Genomic DNA, 14,914 nt, shown 5'->3' with positions numbered 1-14,914 from the left:
AAGGGATTAGCTTTAGTGATTCAAAAAAGCAAGGAACTACAGCTCTTAGGATCCTGAAGAAAGTTTCCCTTCAAATCAATTGCCAACATATGCCCATTGTTGAAATAATGCATTTGATTAAGGAATTACCTTATGCTAATTTGATTAGGACTATGTTATCTGAATTAATAGGGTGGCGATTGGAATCAGATAGGCCAAGTTAAATGGATACTCTCAGGATCTACCCCTGCAGATTTTCCCACAAACCATAAGACATGTGATGAACACTGCATAGAATATTTACAGAATTTGCCCATAAAGAGCATATAATATAGTTGGAGAGACAAGATACACAAAAACATTTATAACAAAGCAATGGTTTCTAGCAATCTAAGATATATATGTAAATATACACGTATAAAATAAAGTGAAAAGTTTTTAAGATATGAAATTAATTAATCTCATACCATATAATGCATCCTAAGTGCATTAAATAGAAAATAAATTAAAATACTAATTTATTCATCATGTGCTTGCTTTCAACATAGACTGTAAACTCTTTTCTATCTTTGAGCACCTAACACAGCAACTTACTCATATTAGACCTTTAATAAGGGCTGTTGAGTAGAATAAGCAAAAAAGATCAATATTGGCTCAATTACTCACTTTGTTTAAATAGACACAGCCTAAGTTATCATCTTTTGCCTTCAGAGTGAATTTTTCAAAACAAATAGTTCACATCCTTTTCATTATTGAAATAAAAAACTAAAGGAAGAAAAACCTGAATTACTTACTTTGTTTGGTTTTGTGGCCTCAGCATTGCTGTTTACTAAAGGTAATGAAGGTAAGGAAAGAATAATGGAGAAAAGGAAAATGCAAATATTTGGGGTATAGATTAACGGAAATGTATTGTTATGTTAATCACGAAGTGCCCATAAGGTATTCAAATGAAATTTTCCTTAGAGGGTGCTGATGATATAAACTCACATACTAAGAAGGAGTTATAAATAAGTTATGAAAGAAGAGTCATCTAAATTTTGAGGTCTAAGCCATACATACAGGTAAAAAAGGTAAGATGGAAAGGAAAAAACAGTGATGAAATTAAGACAAGAAAACAATTACATGAGTGTGGGGAAAAAGTAATCAAATCCCGAAAGGTGCTAAGGTTTGTGTTAATTAATCTTTGTCTGATAACTGGGCCCCCTTTTGATTTAATGGAAAATATTTGAGTGCAGAAATATAATTTTTCTTTATTGATAAACCACCAAGCATGGCGCCATGCAACGGAGTCTTCCTTGAATATCTTAAAAGATATCCTCTTCTCGGGGAGCTTCTCTTGAGAAATATATTATTTTATATTTTTAATCTTATAATCATATCAATTAGACTGAGAAGTCTTTGAGACATAGAATACAGTCTACTGTCTCTGCCCTCTTTGATATGTAATTGTGATGCAAGCAGAATGTTTTTGTTCATTTCTTGGGTTGTACGTCAGCAAGATGATCCCTATTAAAACAAAACACAACACAAACCAAAAACGAACAAAAAAAAAAAAAACCTACATTATGCCATAAGGATTAACTTATTTTTTGGTTAGTGGGAAAAATCTCACCTGATACTCCAGTCAGACCTTAAAACTGCAAATGAATGCATGCAGATATCCTAGCTTTGTAATGCAAACATCGTGAGGACTGTTTGGCATGATTTCTCAACAGTCTCTTTCAAATTCAGCTGAACAGGTAAAGAACTGTGGAGTCCACAGGAGAGGATAGAGAACTGATGCCTAGAGCAACATTAACCTTTCCCTTCCCACAGGGAAGTAAAACACTATGACTCAAATCAGTCATTTATTGCCCCATTGACTATCACCCCCAAATTTAGTGACTTAACTATTTATTTTGTCTGTAATTCTTCAATATGGCCATCTAGGCTGGACTCAGCTGGGTGATTCTTCTGATCTGGGCCAGGCTGGGTATCTTTCAGGCTGTTTTTATGTCTGTGAGCAAGGGCTCCTGGGGCCAACTTGGCTGGAGGCTAGCTAGCTAGTCTAGGAGGGCCTCACTCTCCACTCTGTGTGTTCTCTTTTCTTTTTTTTTGTTTTTTGTTTTTAACGATTTTATTTATTTATTCATGAGAGACGCAGAGAGAGAGGTAGAGAGATAGAGGGAGAAGCAGGGTCCCTGTGGGGAGCCCTATGTGGGACTTGATCCCAACACCCCAGGATCAGGACCTGAACCAAAGGCAATTGCTCAACCACTGAGCCACCCAGGTGTCCCTGTTCTCTTTTCTTCTAGCTGGCTAACAGGAGCATTCGCATGGTGGTTTGTCAGGGTTTTGGAGGAAGGGAGGGAGTGCACAGCACCTTGTGAGGCATAGGCTCACCATGTATGCCACCTTCCATTGGCCAAAGCAAATACTAAAACCAAACCAGAATCAGTAGGCAAGGAGATAGACTCCATTTATTGGTGGGTTGGAGCTGCAGGCATGTTTGGAGGAGGCCTGCACAGAAGGAGAGGAATAACGACAACCCGTCGTGTAAACCATCTACACCCGTTATTCGTTCTCAGTTGTCTACGGAGTGAGTTTGTGGCTTGACGATATCATAATGGTCTTACATTCTCATTCCGTTTTTGCAAATGTGGACCAAATTCAAGCTTAGTTGAAAAGGTATTTGTTCGATAAGTAGCACAGCCATGTATTTTGTGAATTCTCACTGACCTAGTATCCAAGTCAAGTCGTCTTCCCTAATGTTGATATAAGTACAGCAAGCCAGTGTTAACTGTGGAGTGCAGTTAGTATGGTCCTTGAAAAGAATTAGCCACAAACATAAAAATTGAGCTGGTTTTCTGTCTTGGCATGCAGCATGTATTCCCAATCAATTTTGAAAGACGTGGCTTATTATTTACTGTGATTTCATTTAGGAGTTTCTCAACATGAAGTATGATGAATGTTAATTTAAGTTTAGGATGAGTGGCATCCTGTGCCCATGTGTGAATGAATATAAGAGGGAACATTTGAAAGAGAGTCATCGTTTCCATCATTAATTTGCTAATTCACACGCAAGGAAATGACTCATGAAGACTCTAGCTCCCTTTGTTTCAAAATTCATTTTCTTCAGTTTTCCTTTGCCTTAGCTGAATGGAAAAGATTTGTCAGTCGAGTAAAGATGCTTCATCTCCTTCACTGATGCTGCGTGAGTTATTAATTAGGTTTCTGAGTTTGGCACTGCTCTTTTCTGGTCACCGTGATGTGTCATTGAAACAGACCCATTAAAATGAGTGATGTGTGTTGTAATTTCATTAGTGTCATCAATAATGTATTACACTTTCCTTTTAGTAGTCTCTTTGTGTTGTGTGTGGGTCAGGATGACTGTATGAATTACATTTATAAGATCCAAATTGTTACAGATGAGGGAAGATAGGCATGAGGGTGGAATTAATGCTATTTTAAACACGATAACTACAAAAACGATTTCAATTAAATAATATTTTAATTAGGTCTGATGTCTCTACATGCCATACTGAGATACATGTTGTGTGTATGCAAATAGGGTGGTGATTTATTGAATTAATAACACAGTGCATTCTCTCTACGAGGAAACTTTCTGAACTGGACTAAAGCAGGTGTGTATGAGAGCAGGAATGATTCATTAAAGAATATAATTCCTTTTGGTTGTAAAGAGCAGATTCGACATGGAAACTCTTCAAGTCTATTTTCTTGCTTCTTCTCCACCCTATATTCCTGCCAGACACGTGCCTTTTGACTATTTGCCAATTCCTAGTCTGCCCTAAGCTGAAAAATATGACCCAGCATTGAGAAAGCAAGACATGCTTGAGTACTCACATAGAGTATAATTTGTTGAAATCTGTTACTTCCATTTAACTGAAAGGTTCAATTCTGGAGACATACATGGGAATGCAAAGAGCTTTTGGCTTAGAAGCTTCCATCAGAAGCGTCGACCTAATGTAATTTTCAAAGGCAAGAATCATTTGCATATTATAAAATAGTACAGTATTTTTGTCCCCCTCCCCCCAGAGATGATCCTGGGGTACTTAGAGTTAATGATTGAGTATGTAGGAAAGTGCGCAGAAACTAAGAAATATATGGAAATGTATGTGATGAAATGTAAGAATATGCCTGGGTTTTGATTTTTGTCTTCTATTCAAATATTAAAACTAAAATACTATGGGGCTACTTTTTTGAAAAGGGTACTTTTCTCCAAATGCAGAAATTTATTTTATATAAGCAGGAAGCTCAATGGTACACATTTAGTACAGACACACAAAGGAAAAAAAAAGAACTATCTCTGGAAATCAGTAGGAGAAATTATTCTTTAAAACTTAAAGAATATATCTTCGTTATCCCCAATTTGTTTAATAAGGTAAAGCAATCTATCCAGGTTAAAAAAAAAAAAAAAACTTTCTATCATAATAAGGATCAACTAACATACGTTATATCAGCAGCTCCCCACAATAAAAGTTTTCTCTTACATTATGATGAAAGAATCTGTTTACGCATCTTCAAGTAGAATCTCAGTATCCATAGTTTTATGCTGATTTGTATCCAATTTGGGTAGAAATAGATGTGAGTGTTTATCTTACATAATAGCTTGCCACAGCTTACTACTTGAATCATGTAACATATGGAAAATGTGTTTCGCTCCTTGTGGAATTTCTCAAACCAAAAAAAGGATCCATTTCTATTCACATGACTTGTTTACAGTCATTATAAAACTATGTTACTGTGTTGCTTACCACTTAGGAAAAGCAAATGTTGGCACGCTACAGACTCCATCGCATTGGTCTTTAAGAAGTATATGTATTGCTTTCCTGTTTGAAAAAAAAAAATGAGATCATATTTCTCGTGTTTCAGACCTAACCATTCTTTCAATGGGGTATTTTTATTCAACATTACCACTGTTCTAGGTATTTTATAGTAGTCATGCTGGAATTTTACATATATATTAGAGATTGTGCTCATGCTTAAATGGATTGTCATTGAGGGATTAATCCTGTAACCTTTTATGAGCATGTTTTATTAATATCTTATCATTAAATTTAATATTAATAATATTTAACATTTAATAACCATAGAATGTATATGTAGAAATGTATTTTGTGCCAGTGGGTTTTGAAAATGTGGAAAGGTCACTATACTAGGATAAAAATTATTAAACACGCTCCCCATAATATATTAATTGCACTCATTCAACTCATTTAAGAGGTAGTTCTGGGGTCTCCTGGGGGGCTCAGTCGTTAAATGTCTGCCTTCTGCTCGAGTCATGACCTCAGGGTCCTGGGGTCGAGTCCCATGTCAGGCTCTCTGCTCAGCGAGGAGTCTGCTTCACACTCCCCTCTGTGTCCCCACACCCACTCTCACTCTCTCTCTCAAATAAATAAACAAAATCTTTTTTAAACACAGAGGCTGTTCTGGATAACACCGATTATAACATGTTTGTTTGTCAGCATCCTTAGCAACGTGCCTTCTAAGAGTGGAAGTATTTGGTACAGATTTTGAAAATATCTATTGCACTCCTACATTCTGGAAATATATTTGCCAAGGAATCATTTATTTTTAAACAGAAAACTGATAAAGTAGAAGGAGAATATTTAAAACTACTGTAGTCATTCTTATTGGTAAAGCAGTATAAGTTGTCTATAAAGGAGTACTTTTTAAAAGATTAAATAATTAAAATAGGGATCCCTGGGTGGCGCAATGGTTTGGCGCCTGCCTTTGGCCCAGGGCATGATCCTGGAGACACAGGATTGAATCCCACGTCGGGCTCCCGGTGCATGGAACCTGCTTCTCCCTCTGCCTGTGTCTCTGCCTGTCTCTCTCTCTCTCTGTGTGTGACTATCATAAATAAATTTAAACATTTTTTTAAATAATAAATAATTAATTAAAATATATTTTAAACTATTTTTGTCCTTAAAAGATCTTAATTATTAAATCATTTTCCCTTATCATATATACATGCATATATGTTTGCCTGTTTAAGTGGCTTATTATGAATTCAAAAATCTGGTAGGCATCCTCATACTAAAAACCCATTCCTTTTTAAAAATGCAATTGAGAATAATGTAAAAAAAAAAAAGGTGGGGGGGAGATGCCTGGGTGGCTCAGTGGTTTAGCGCTTGCCTCAGTCCAGGGCGTGATCCTGGAGACCCAGGATCGAGTCCCACATCGGGCTCCCTGCATGGAGCCTGCTTCTCCCTCTGTCTGTACCTCCCCCCCCGTATGTCTCTCATGAATAAATAAATAAAATCTTTTAAAAATAAAAATAAATAAAAATGCAATTGAGAAAGATTATGTAAACGTGAAAAAAGTAACCTTTGGATAGTCTGTTATGTAGAAGAATACATGTGACTACCTGAGGCCATATTATCTCTGTTTGGAAAAACTCCATGGTTGTTTCAAGGTTCCTCTGTATTATTTCAATTTCTTTGATTATGCAACCCCTCCCACCTTAATGATGTATAACTAGCAGAGCTAATATTTAGGGAAATTGTCATTAGATACTTCCCTAATTCTCACTATTTTATTTTAATAAAATCAAAACGTTTACACGTAGAAACACGTGTACGTGTGGATACTGTACCTCGGTACAGGTATAATGGCTCCCACGAGTACATTAGTACGGCTGGATGGCTTCCTCGGACAATCTCTTTAACTGTATGAGTACTATGGGAATGGCAGGAGGGAAATCTCTATTTTAAAAAGCATGTTTTAATTCAGGAACTAGAACCAAAGTTTTCTCTGAGTACAACTTCTGTCCAGAGAACCGCGCATATCCCACTTGCCACTCCGTTTGGAAGATGTTTTTCTCCCTCTCATATTCAGGGGAATGTATGTTCCTTAGTAAACATTTATACCTGAATTCAAGAATGTTTGGAATCTGGAGAGAACCTTTCTTGCTCTGTTCTATTTAATTCATACCATGCCAAGTTTACTCATAGATACAAACGTCAAGGATATTGGATTATTAGAGATAGTCCTCAGTTTAAATGATCTATTTTGAAAAATTCATTGAAATAGCCTCTGAGTCTAACGATCTGTTCTACTGCCACCCACTGCGTACTTAGAGTCGACTTAAATTTTTCCCCTAAAGACAAATGTAAGACAGTTTTATTCTTAGATAGCTAGAGCTTAAAATGCTAAATAAACTGGATTGATGTGATTTCCACCAATATTACTGAGGATCTGCTGAGTGCCCATCACTGAGCCAAGCCTGATAAAAATTTGAGTAAATGAAATCACTGAGCCTGAAGATCTCTTCTAATCCCAACACTAAAAGAGACGTGATAAAGAAGTAACGTATTTCTCAGCCCCCTGGTGTATATAGTGATGATATCCTGACTATCCTTGAAAATATAGAGCTCAGGGTCCCCCAGCAGAGAAGGAAAGACCCTGAAAAGATGGGGAAGTCACTACCCTCAGAGACGTAAGGAAAAGGGAGGACCTGCAGGGTTCTGGCACGAGTGATGATGGATTAGATACGGTGCCGAGCACAAAGTGGGAGGTCAGGAGAAACTGAGGCAGAAGGGTTTTGATGAGATTGTAAATAAGAGTTGAGAACTCTGTATAAGTGGAGGTTAGCGTCAGGGAAAGTATAAATCAGTTCAGTCTGTATCGTGGCCCTCAGTTCATCTTCTCCAAATGAGCCATCGCTGTGGAACTCACGTCTTTGTCACCCTTCTCCTGGACCATGTGGTTCTCCAGGCTTCCTGTTGCAAAGTGACCGTTCCAGATAAAATTCCGTACCCTTTCTCTTTGGCTTAAAACCTCTCACTGTTTCTTATGCCTACAAGAGGAGGTGTGATTTCCCTAACTTGCTATGGAAGCTCTCCGAGGATGGACAGGGCTTGCTCTCTGAGCTCTTCTCCAAGGCTGCCCGCTCTGGCCTTGCACCGTGGTCGTTCACAATCACTGGCACGGGTCCCCTGGGCAGCCCAGGCTATTCTAGAAATGTGTGCTTCTGTGTATACCATCCCTCCTATGTAGGGTGCTCTCTCTGCTTTCCACCCTGTCCTTCCCTAAAACTTTGTAGCCAGTGATTCAAGAAGACATTCAAATATTCTCTATTAGGAACTTTTTTCTGACCATTTCTTTCTTTCTTTCTTTTTTTTTTTTAATTTAAATCCAATTTGCCAACATATAGTATAACACCCAGTGCTCATCCCATCATGTGCCCTCCTTAGGGCCTGTCACCCAGGTCCCCCATCCCCCCACCCACCTCCCCTTCGCAACCCTTTGTGTGTTTCCCAGAATTAGGGATCTCTCATGGTTTGTCTCCCTCTCTAATTTTTCCCCACTCAGTTTCCCTCTTTTTCCTTATAGTCCCTTTCACTATTTCTGACCTTTTCAAAGGTAACCCTTCTTCTGTCGCCTTTCACTTTTAACTTGACAATAAGACAACTGTATTTTAATGATACCCTCTCTTATTAGGCTGTACAATTTCAGCTAATTTGGGTTGGGTATAAGTCAAATGATACAATAATCCATAGTTTTCTGCCCAAGTGAATCTCCTTCTATATATCACTGATAAAAAATCTATCGATAGCTAGAAAAAAATCTGTCACTTTAGATTTGCCCAAAGCCAGATCCTTCTTTCTAAAATATTTGAATAAATTTCAGGGCACCATTTAATATTCACTTCACACTTATGAGAAGATAGCATTCTAAATATCAAATACATACAAAAGAAGAGAGTTATATGTGTAACGTATTCTATTACCCAATTTCCGCAAGTATTAACTAATAGTCAGTCTCGTTCCATCTACACTGTCCATGGCTCTACTCCCTTCTTTTTCGCCCGAATGTTTTGAAGCAAAATCTTACACATGATAAAACCTTTCTTTTGTGAATATTACTACATGTATTTCTAAGAAATAAGGACACTTTTTGAAAACATGCTGATGATACCATCATCACACTTAAAACATTAACTTAATACTAACGAATCTCCAATTAGTATTCAATTGTGCACTTTCTCATTTTATGAACAGTTTGTTTGAGTAAAGACCTGGTAAAGTCCAGACTTTATGACCGGTTGATATGTTGCTTTTGGTCTAAAGCAGCAGCTGTCCATCAGACTTAATTTTGCCCCCTGTAAGGGACAGTCTTGGCAGTCCGGAGACATTTTTGGTTTTCACTATGGACTGAATGAATGTCAGTATCCTCCCAAAATACATGAGTTAAAACCCTAACCCCAGTGTGTCGGTATTTAGGTGGGGCCTTCGGGAGGTGAGTTCATGCAGGTGGGGCCCTCCTAATGGGACGAGCCCTTATGGAAAGAGGAGAAGACACAGGATCTCCTCTCTCTCTGCACGCACCATGGAAAGTCTTATGAGAATGGAAACAGGAAGGCGACTCCAACCAAGAGCCTAACCGTGCTGGCACCTTGGTCTCAGACATCCAGCCTCTGAACTGTCAGAAATAAACCTTTGTTGCTTAAGCCACTCAGCAGGTGGTGTTCTTATAGCAGCCTGAACTGACTGACACGACTAAAGGAGAGGGCTCCTGGTATCTAGTGGGTAAAAACCAGGGATACTGCTAACATCCTGCAATGCATAGGACAGCTGCACAATGAAGAATCATCCAGCCCCAAATGTCAAGAGCCTGAGTTCGACAAACCCTAGTCTGGAGGTTTTTCCTTCACTTTTTTTTTTTTTTAATTGCAATTTATTTGTTGAATGAGATGGATCATTTGTCCTACAGAGTCCTCCTCCCCGCCCCCACCCCTCCGTTTGCATTTGCTAATGACACATCATTACATCCTTTAAGGTATTTGTCTGTCGTCTTTATTGGCAATTAGATTTAGAAGGTTCATCAGATACAGATTCAACATTTTTAGCAAAACTATTCTAGCTCATAGAGTGTTGTATACTTCCATGAAGGGGCACACATAATGTCTATCTCGCGTCACTATGGGAAACTTGATGATCAATGCGTATGTCCATTAATTCATGAGACGCTGAAAAATGATATTGTGTTTTTGTAGTTTCTTGATTTACTGCAAATACCACTGTTGCTTGGAGATATTTATTACAACGGTTGATATGAAAATAGCGTTGTGTTTAAGACATTTACACATTCCTTATTTCTTTCCAGAAATATCCTGTACCACCTTGATGAGAAGACAAGCCAGTTTGCAATACTCCTGGGGGCGCGGGAGCGCTGCAAGTTACTCGCATCAAATGAGACCCTTCAAGAAGCCCTGTCAGAGGTGTTGAACAGCATTAATTCAGCTCAGGTTTACTTCAAAGCAGGACTTGATGTGTTCGAGAGTGTCTTGGTTGGAAAGAACTGAGAAAACTCTCAGCATTTTAAAAAGTTTGTTTACAATTCCTCAAGCAAAAGCTCTAATCTAACCGGATTTTCTGACATTGAAGACTTTCCCCCCCAATGACTTTTTATACAAGTCTAAAGCTATTATTACATCGTATTTTCAAATGTACATATGAAAGAGCATTTTGCACATTTAATATTTTCTTATATCTACATCTCTGGAATATGTAAAAGTGAGTTATTGAAATAATACTCAAGATTTATCTATTAAAAAGAAATCTGCTGTATTTTTATATATATAAAATATTTTGGGGGGAAAAGTTCCAAGAAGTGCTGGACAATCTTCACTCCTAGGGATAAAACATATAGGAATGGAAGTTATTCCCTATGTTACAGCTATTAATGACCTAGTTTCTGTAACAGAAATGGAGAGTTGATATGGTTTCAGATTAACTTCACTAGTAAGTATTCAATATGAAGAATTCAAGTATTCCGACCGAGTGATTGGTCGACCGAAACCACTTTGAATGTTTCTATTTTATGAAATGAAGTGCCTGTTCGTAATACAACTAGATGTAGTAATACACTGGTTATGAAATTGTATTTTTTAAGTATTAATGAAAAAAAAAAAGAGCCATAAACATTCCAGGGGAAAATCTCAAAGTAGCTGCACAGAGCAATTTAAATGCAAATTTTTTCCTAACAACTTATAAGGTGACTAGCTTTGAAACCCCTAATTTGCCTCAGTTGATTTTGTAAAAATTTCAGGAGTGATATATGTCTTACGAGGGAGAAAATATTTCTGATTCCTTCTTCTGTGGGTTCTGTTGGAAGCACTGAAAACCAGCTACTCTAAAATGAAAGCATTTTGCATCGCTCTTCCTTCTTATATCTTTTCCGAAACTCCTTTCTGTAGGGCGGTTTTAACAGAATACCATGTAATTTCCACAGGAAAGTAGCAAAGTTTCTCTTTGAAAACCCAAACTATCTTAAAAAGCATCAAATCGCTATTTCTGCCACTGACAAAAGGACCTACAATGAAAGAAAGAGTTGTTTGATCAATGAAAAACTTCTTAATTCTGTGAAGAAACTTTTGATATATTTTCTTCCTCCTTTAGCCTTCATTGTGACTGGGATGAAAGTGTAGCAAATATTCATGCTTCTAATTTTATGCGGAAAATGCAGTGTTACTGTAAGAGTGTGTCTTTCCCACAATTCAGTTATTCTCTCATGTGGAAAATGAAGTCTTTCATATTGGCGTTGTCATGAAACGGCCCCAGAATCCACTATATTTCCCCCCAAAGCCTAAAATTCTAGTAGGTGACAGTTTAAACTTTGAGCTTATCCTTAGAAAATGTTCTTCTGGCATTGAATAAACCAACTTCCCTTAGGAAACGCATCCTCGGTATATTTTATGTCATTGTCTCCACCTAACACGACACTCACACGCACTCCTCTTTTTAGACACGCGTCCAGAGCAGCGTGGCAGGGCCTCCCGTGTTTATGGACGAGCTTGAACCCACTCTGCGTTTAAAGGAAAGCTACCCTCGGGGGCAAAGAATCGATCCGCATTGATTCATTGATTTATAAGGCTCAGCTGTTCCTACCATACGTGATGTTGATATGCTCAAGGCAAAGAGGACAACTGGTGCCATTAGCTGGGTAATAGAAGCAGAAATGCACTTTCATGTGAAACGCCTGTGTGCGCGTGTTTGAGCGACACGTGAGACTCCCTTACAAATTTTTTTAGAACCGATGTACTTGTTTGAAAATATTTCCCATGTTGAAGAACGTCTACAAGGAGCACCTGAGCGGAGCAGCCTCGGGTGCCTCACATCGGTGCTCTCTTCTGCTGGACAAAAGTCAACAGCAGAACAGAGGTGGGAAGACATATACAAACGTGTTTGGGGCCAAATAAGGGAATGCTTTCTACCAAAGAATCTTCCATATTTAATCAAGCTTCGGTGTGTTCCTTCCAGTTCTTTGTTTAGACCTGAAGTTAAGCAAACAACATTTTGGAGTTGAAGCTCAATTTAAAACAAGCAAAACCAAATAATTAACAGTTTGGTAGTTTATCATCTTAAAACGAAATCCTAAGTAAGCCCATTCCCTTAGTCTGTAAGACTGTCGAGAGCACAAAATATATGTTTGTTCATTTTTGCTTAAACATGGCGTAAACCTCGTGGCATAGATAAAAATCTCAAATTATTGATGCTCCCTTCTAGATTATATTGATATTTGCTATGTGAAAAAAAAAACTAAAGGTAACTATATCCTAATGTGTTTTTATTAGTCTATTTAAGAAATTATGTGAAGAAAACAAATTGTAATTAAAACAGATGTCCACTAATTCTACAGATGCTGTTTTAGATCTTTGACTGCGGTAGACCTAGAACATCGCTGCTATGGTGTTCCTCCAGATTTACAACATTTCAATTTTCCCCCCTAACAAATCCAAGTAAATAAAATCCTATGCAAGTTAAGAACAAGTGTTTTTGGTGAATCTATGGTAGGTTGAGATTATTGCTGAGATCTCTGGGTGCCTGGTACTTCTCACACTCCTTCGTACATGGAACTGCGCCAGGGCGTAATGAATCACGAATGGTTATTCTCCCAAGAAAATGTGGCAGATGTTCACCACTTAAATTTGGGCTCAGGAAGGGTATACGTGAGCCGTTGCCCTTTGGGGAAACGCAGAGGCTGTATGGTCAAAAGAAAGCCTAAGAGCCATTCTGGACTAAGCCTTAAGAAAGTTCCATTCATTGAGGTCAAGTGTCATCACAAAAATGAAGCCAAAATGGTCAGCAACATGGATATGGTCACATGCTGAGTTAGTGGCAAAGACACTAAACTAAAAAGCCCTGGAATTTAAGCTTTTCTGCTTCCTCGTGCAACATGCCCACATCTCTCCCTGAGGTGCCACGGTTACCTGTGATCCTTTCCAGGGCATTTGATTAGCCATTCGACCGGATGCCATAGGGGGTGGAAGCATGGATTTTAATCAAGGACTAGCTCATTCTCGAACTACCCAGGACAAATGAACCTGTCTATCCTGGGGAATCCAGGAAAAGGACACCAAGACTTGGTATTGGGAGAAGTGGGGAGAGTCTCTACTTGACACGGCAAGTCAGGAAGGAAGGCATTGAGCAAAATGCTTTCATGAGAGGACGTCTTAGCTCTACATTAAACCAGCAGTCAGTGTTTCCCAGAATGTGGATTTGGAGGAGCAAGGCCTAGGAATGTTCGTTTTTAGCAAGATTGCCCAGATAATACCTAAGTGCACTGAAGTTTAAGAATTTCCAATCTACGCTAATCCTGGGTCCTGAGAAAACATTACTTGGTAATAGATCTAAATAAAGAGTCACAGGGATGCCTCGGTGGCTCGGTTGGTTAAGTGTCTGCCTTCAGCTCAGGTCCTGATCCCGGGGTCCTGGGATCGAGTCCCACATCACTCAGGGAGCCTGCCTCTCCCTCTCCCTCTCCCTCTGCCTGCTGCTCCCCCTGCTTTGGTCTCTGGCTCTCTCTCTCTCTCTGTCAAATAAATAAAATCTTTAAAAATAAAAAAGGCCACAATAACAGAAAGGACCTAACACTTTGCTATTAAATGGCACCATTAAAAAAAAGAGAAAAACCATCGCGTCAAAAAAGGACACGGAGACAGCTCACATCTGCCTACTACATGCCGGGCAGTACTACATAGTGTTTCACATGTTTGTCCCTTCTGATTGAACCCCCACGACGACCCATTTTAAAGATGAAGAGTTTGGTTGGGCGACTTGTCCAAAATCCCAAAGCTAATGAAAATGGCTGGGGTGTCTCTCTGCTGGGCTGGGTGTTCTGCAGTCCTGTGTTCCTCCCACGGAGTGTTGCAGAAAACATGCGGAGAATCTTTTGATTGTAGAAAGTGATGTCACCGAAGATTTTCATGTATTTCTGCAAAACTGATCAGACTGTGTGGCCTGCCTCTTGGCTGGTGTAATTAACGAAGTTGAAGAAACAAATGACATCATTCATTACGATGTTTGCCCGCCCGAGCAATGATGAGCATGTGTAGATAAATTAGAAAGTAACTATAAAAGCATCAAAATTAAATGTACTAGTCTAAAATGTCATGGTAACCAGATGAAACAACATAAAAAGAGACGGTGGGGGCACGCCTGGGAGGCTCAGTTGGTTGGGCGCTTGCCTTCGGCTCAGGTCATGACCTCAAAGTCCTGGGATCAAGCCCCCGTTGGGCTCCCTGTTCAGTGGGGAGCCTGCTTCTCTCTCTGCCTTCTGCTCCCCATGCTTGTGCTCTCTCTCTCTCAATTAAATTAATAAAATCGCAAAAACAAAAGGGATGAGAAGCCACATATTTCACAATTTCCCCCTCCAAATGCCTGTATAATTTCACTGAATAAAAGAGCAGGTGCAGGGATTTACAATAATTAAAGATTCAGCAAAACTAATAGACTATTTTGTTTTTAAGATTTTATTTATTTATTCATGAGAGACACAGAGAGAGAGAGAGAGAGAGAGAGAGAGAGAGGCAGAGACACAGGCAGAGGGAGAAGCAGGCTCCATGCAGGGAGCCCGATGCGCGACTCGATCCCAGGACCCTGGGGTCACGCCCTGGGCCGAAGGCAGATGCTCAACCGCTGAGCCACCC

At 39.0% G+C, this 14,914-nt stretch overlaps 1 protein-coding gene across 10 annotated transcripts in view; it reads left to right on the top strand.

Moving 5' to 3' along the window:
- Positions 1-12,749, top strand: part of NAALADL2 (N-acetylated alpha-linked acidic dipeptidase like 2) — a 1,267,271-nt gene extending 1,254,522 nt beyond the window's left edge. For all 10 annotated transcript variants that reach the window (XM_041732043.1, XM_041732046.1, XM_041732044.1 and 7 more), the window contains one exon: positions 10,090-12,749. In XM_041732043.1, coding sequence (XP_041587977.1) covers positions 10,090-10,288 — 199 coding nt within the window. In that variant the 3' untranslated portion in view covers positions 10,289-12,749. The remainder of the gene's footprint in view (positions 1-10,089) is intronic.
- Positions 12,750-14,914: the final 2,165 nt, after the last annotated feature.

Source organism: Vulpes lagopus, chromosome 17, assembly GCF_018345385.1.
Source record: "Vulpes lagopus strain Blue_001 chromosome 17, ASM1834538v1, whole genome shotgun sequence".
NCBI lineage: Eukaryota > Metazoa > Chordata > Mammalia > Carnivora > Canidae > Vulpes > Vulpes lagopus.
Note: the sequence above shows the minus strand (reverse complement) of the source record. Positions and strands in the feature narration are given on the sequence as shown.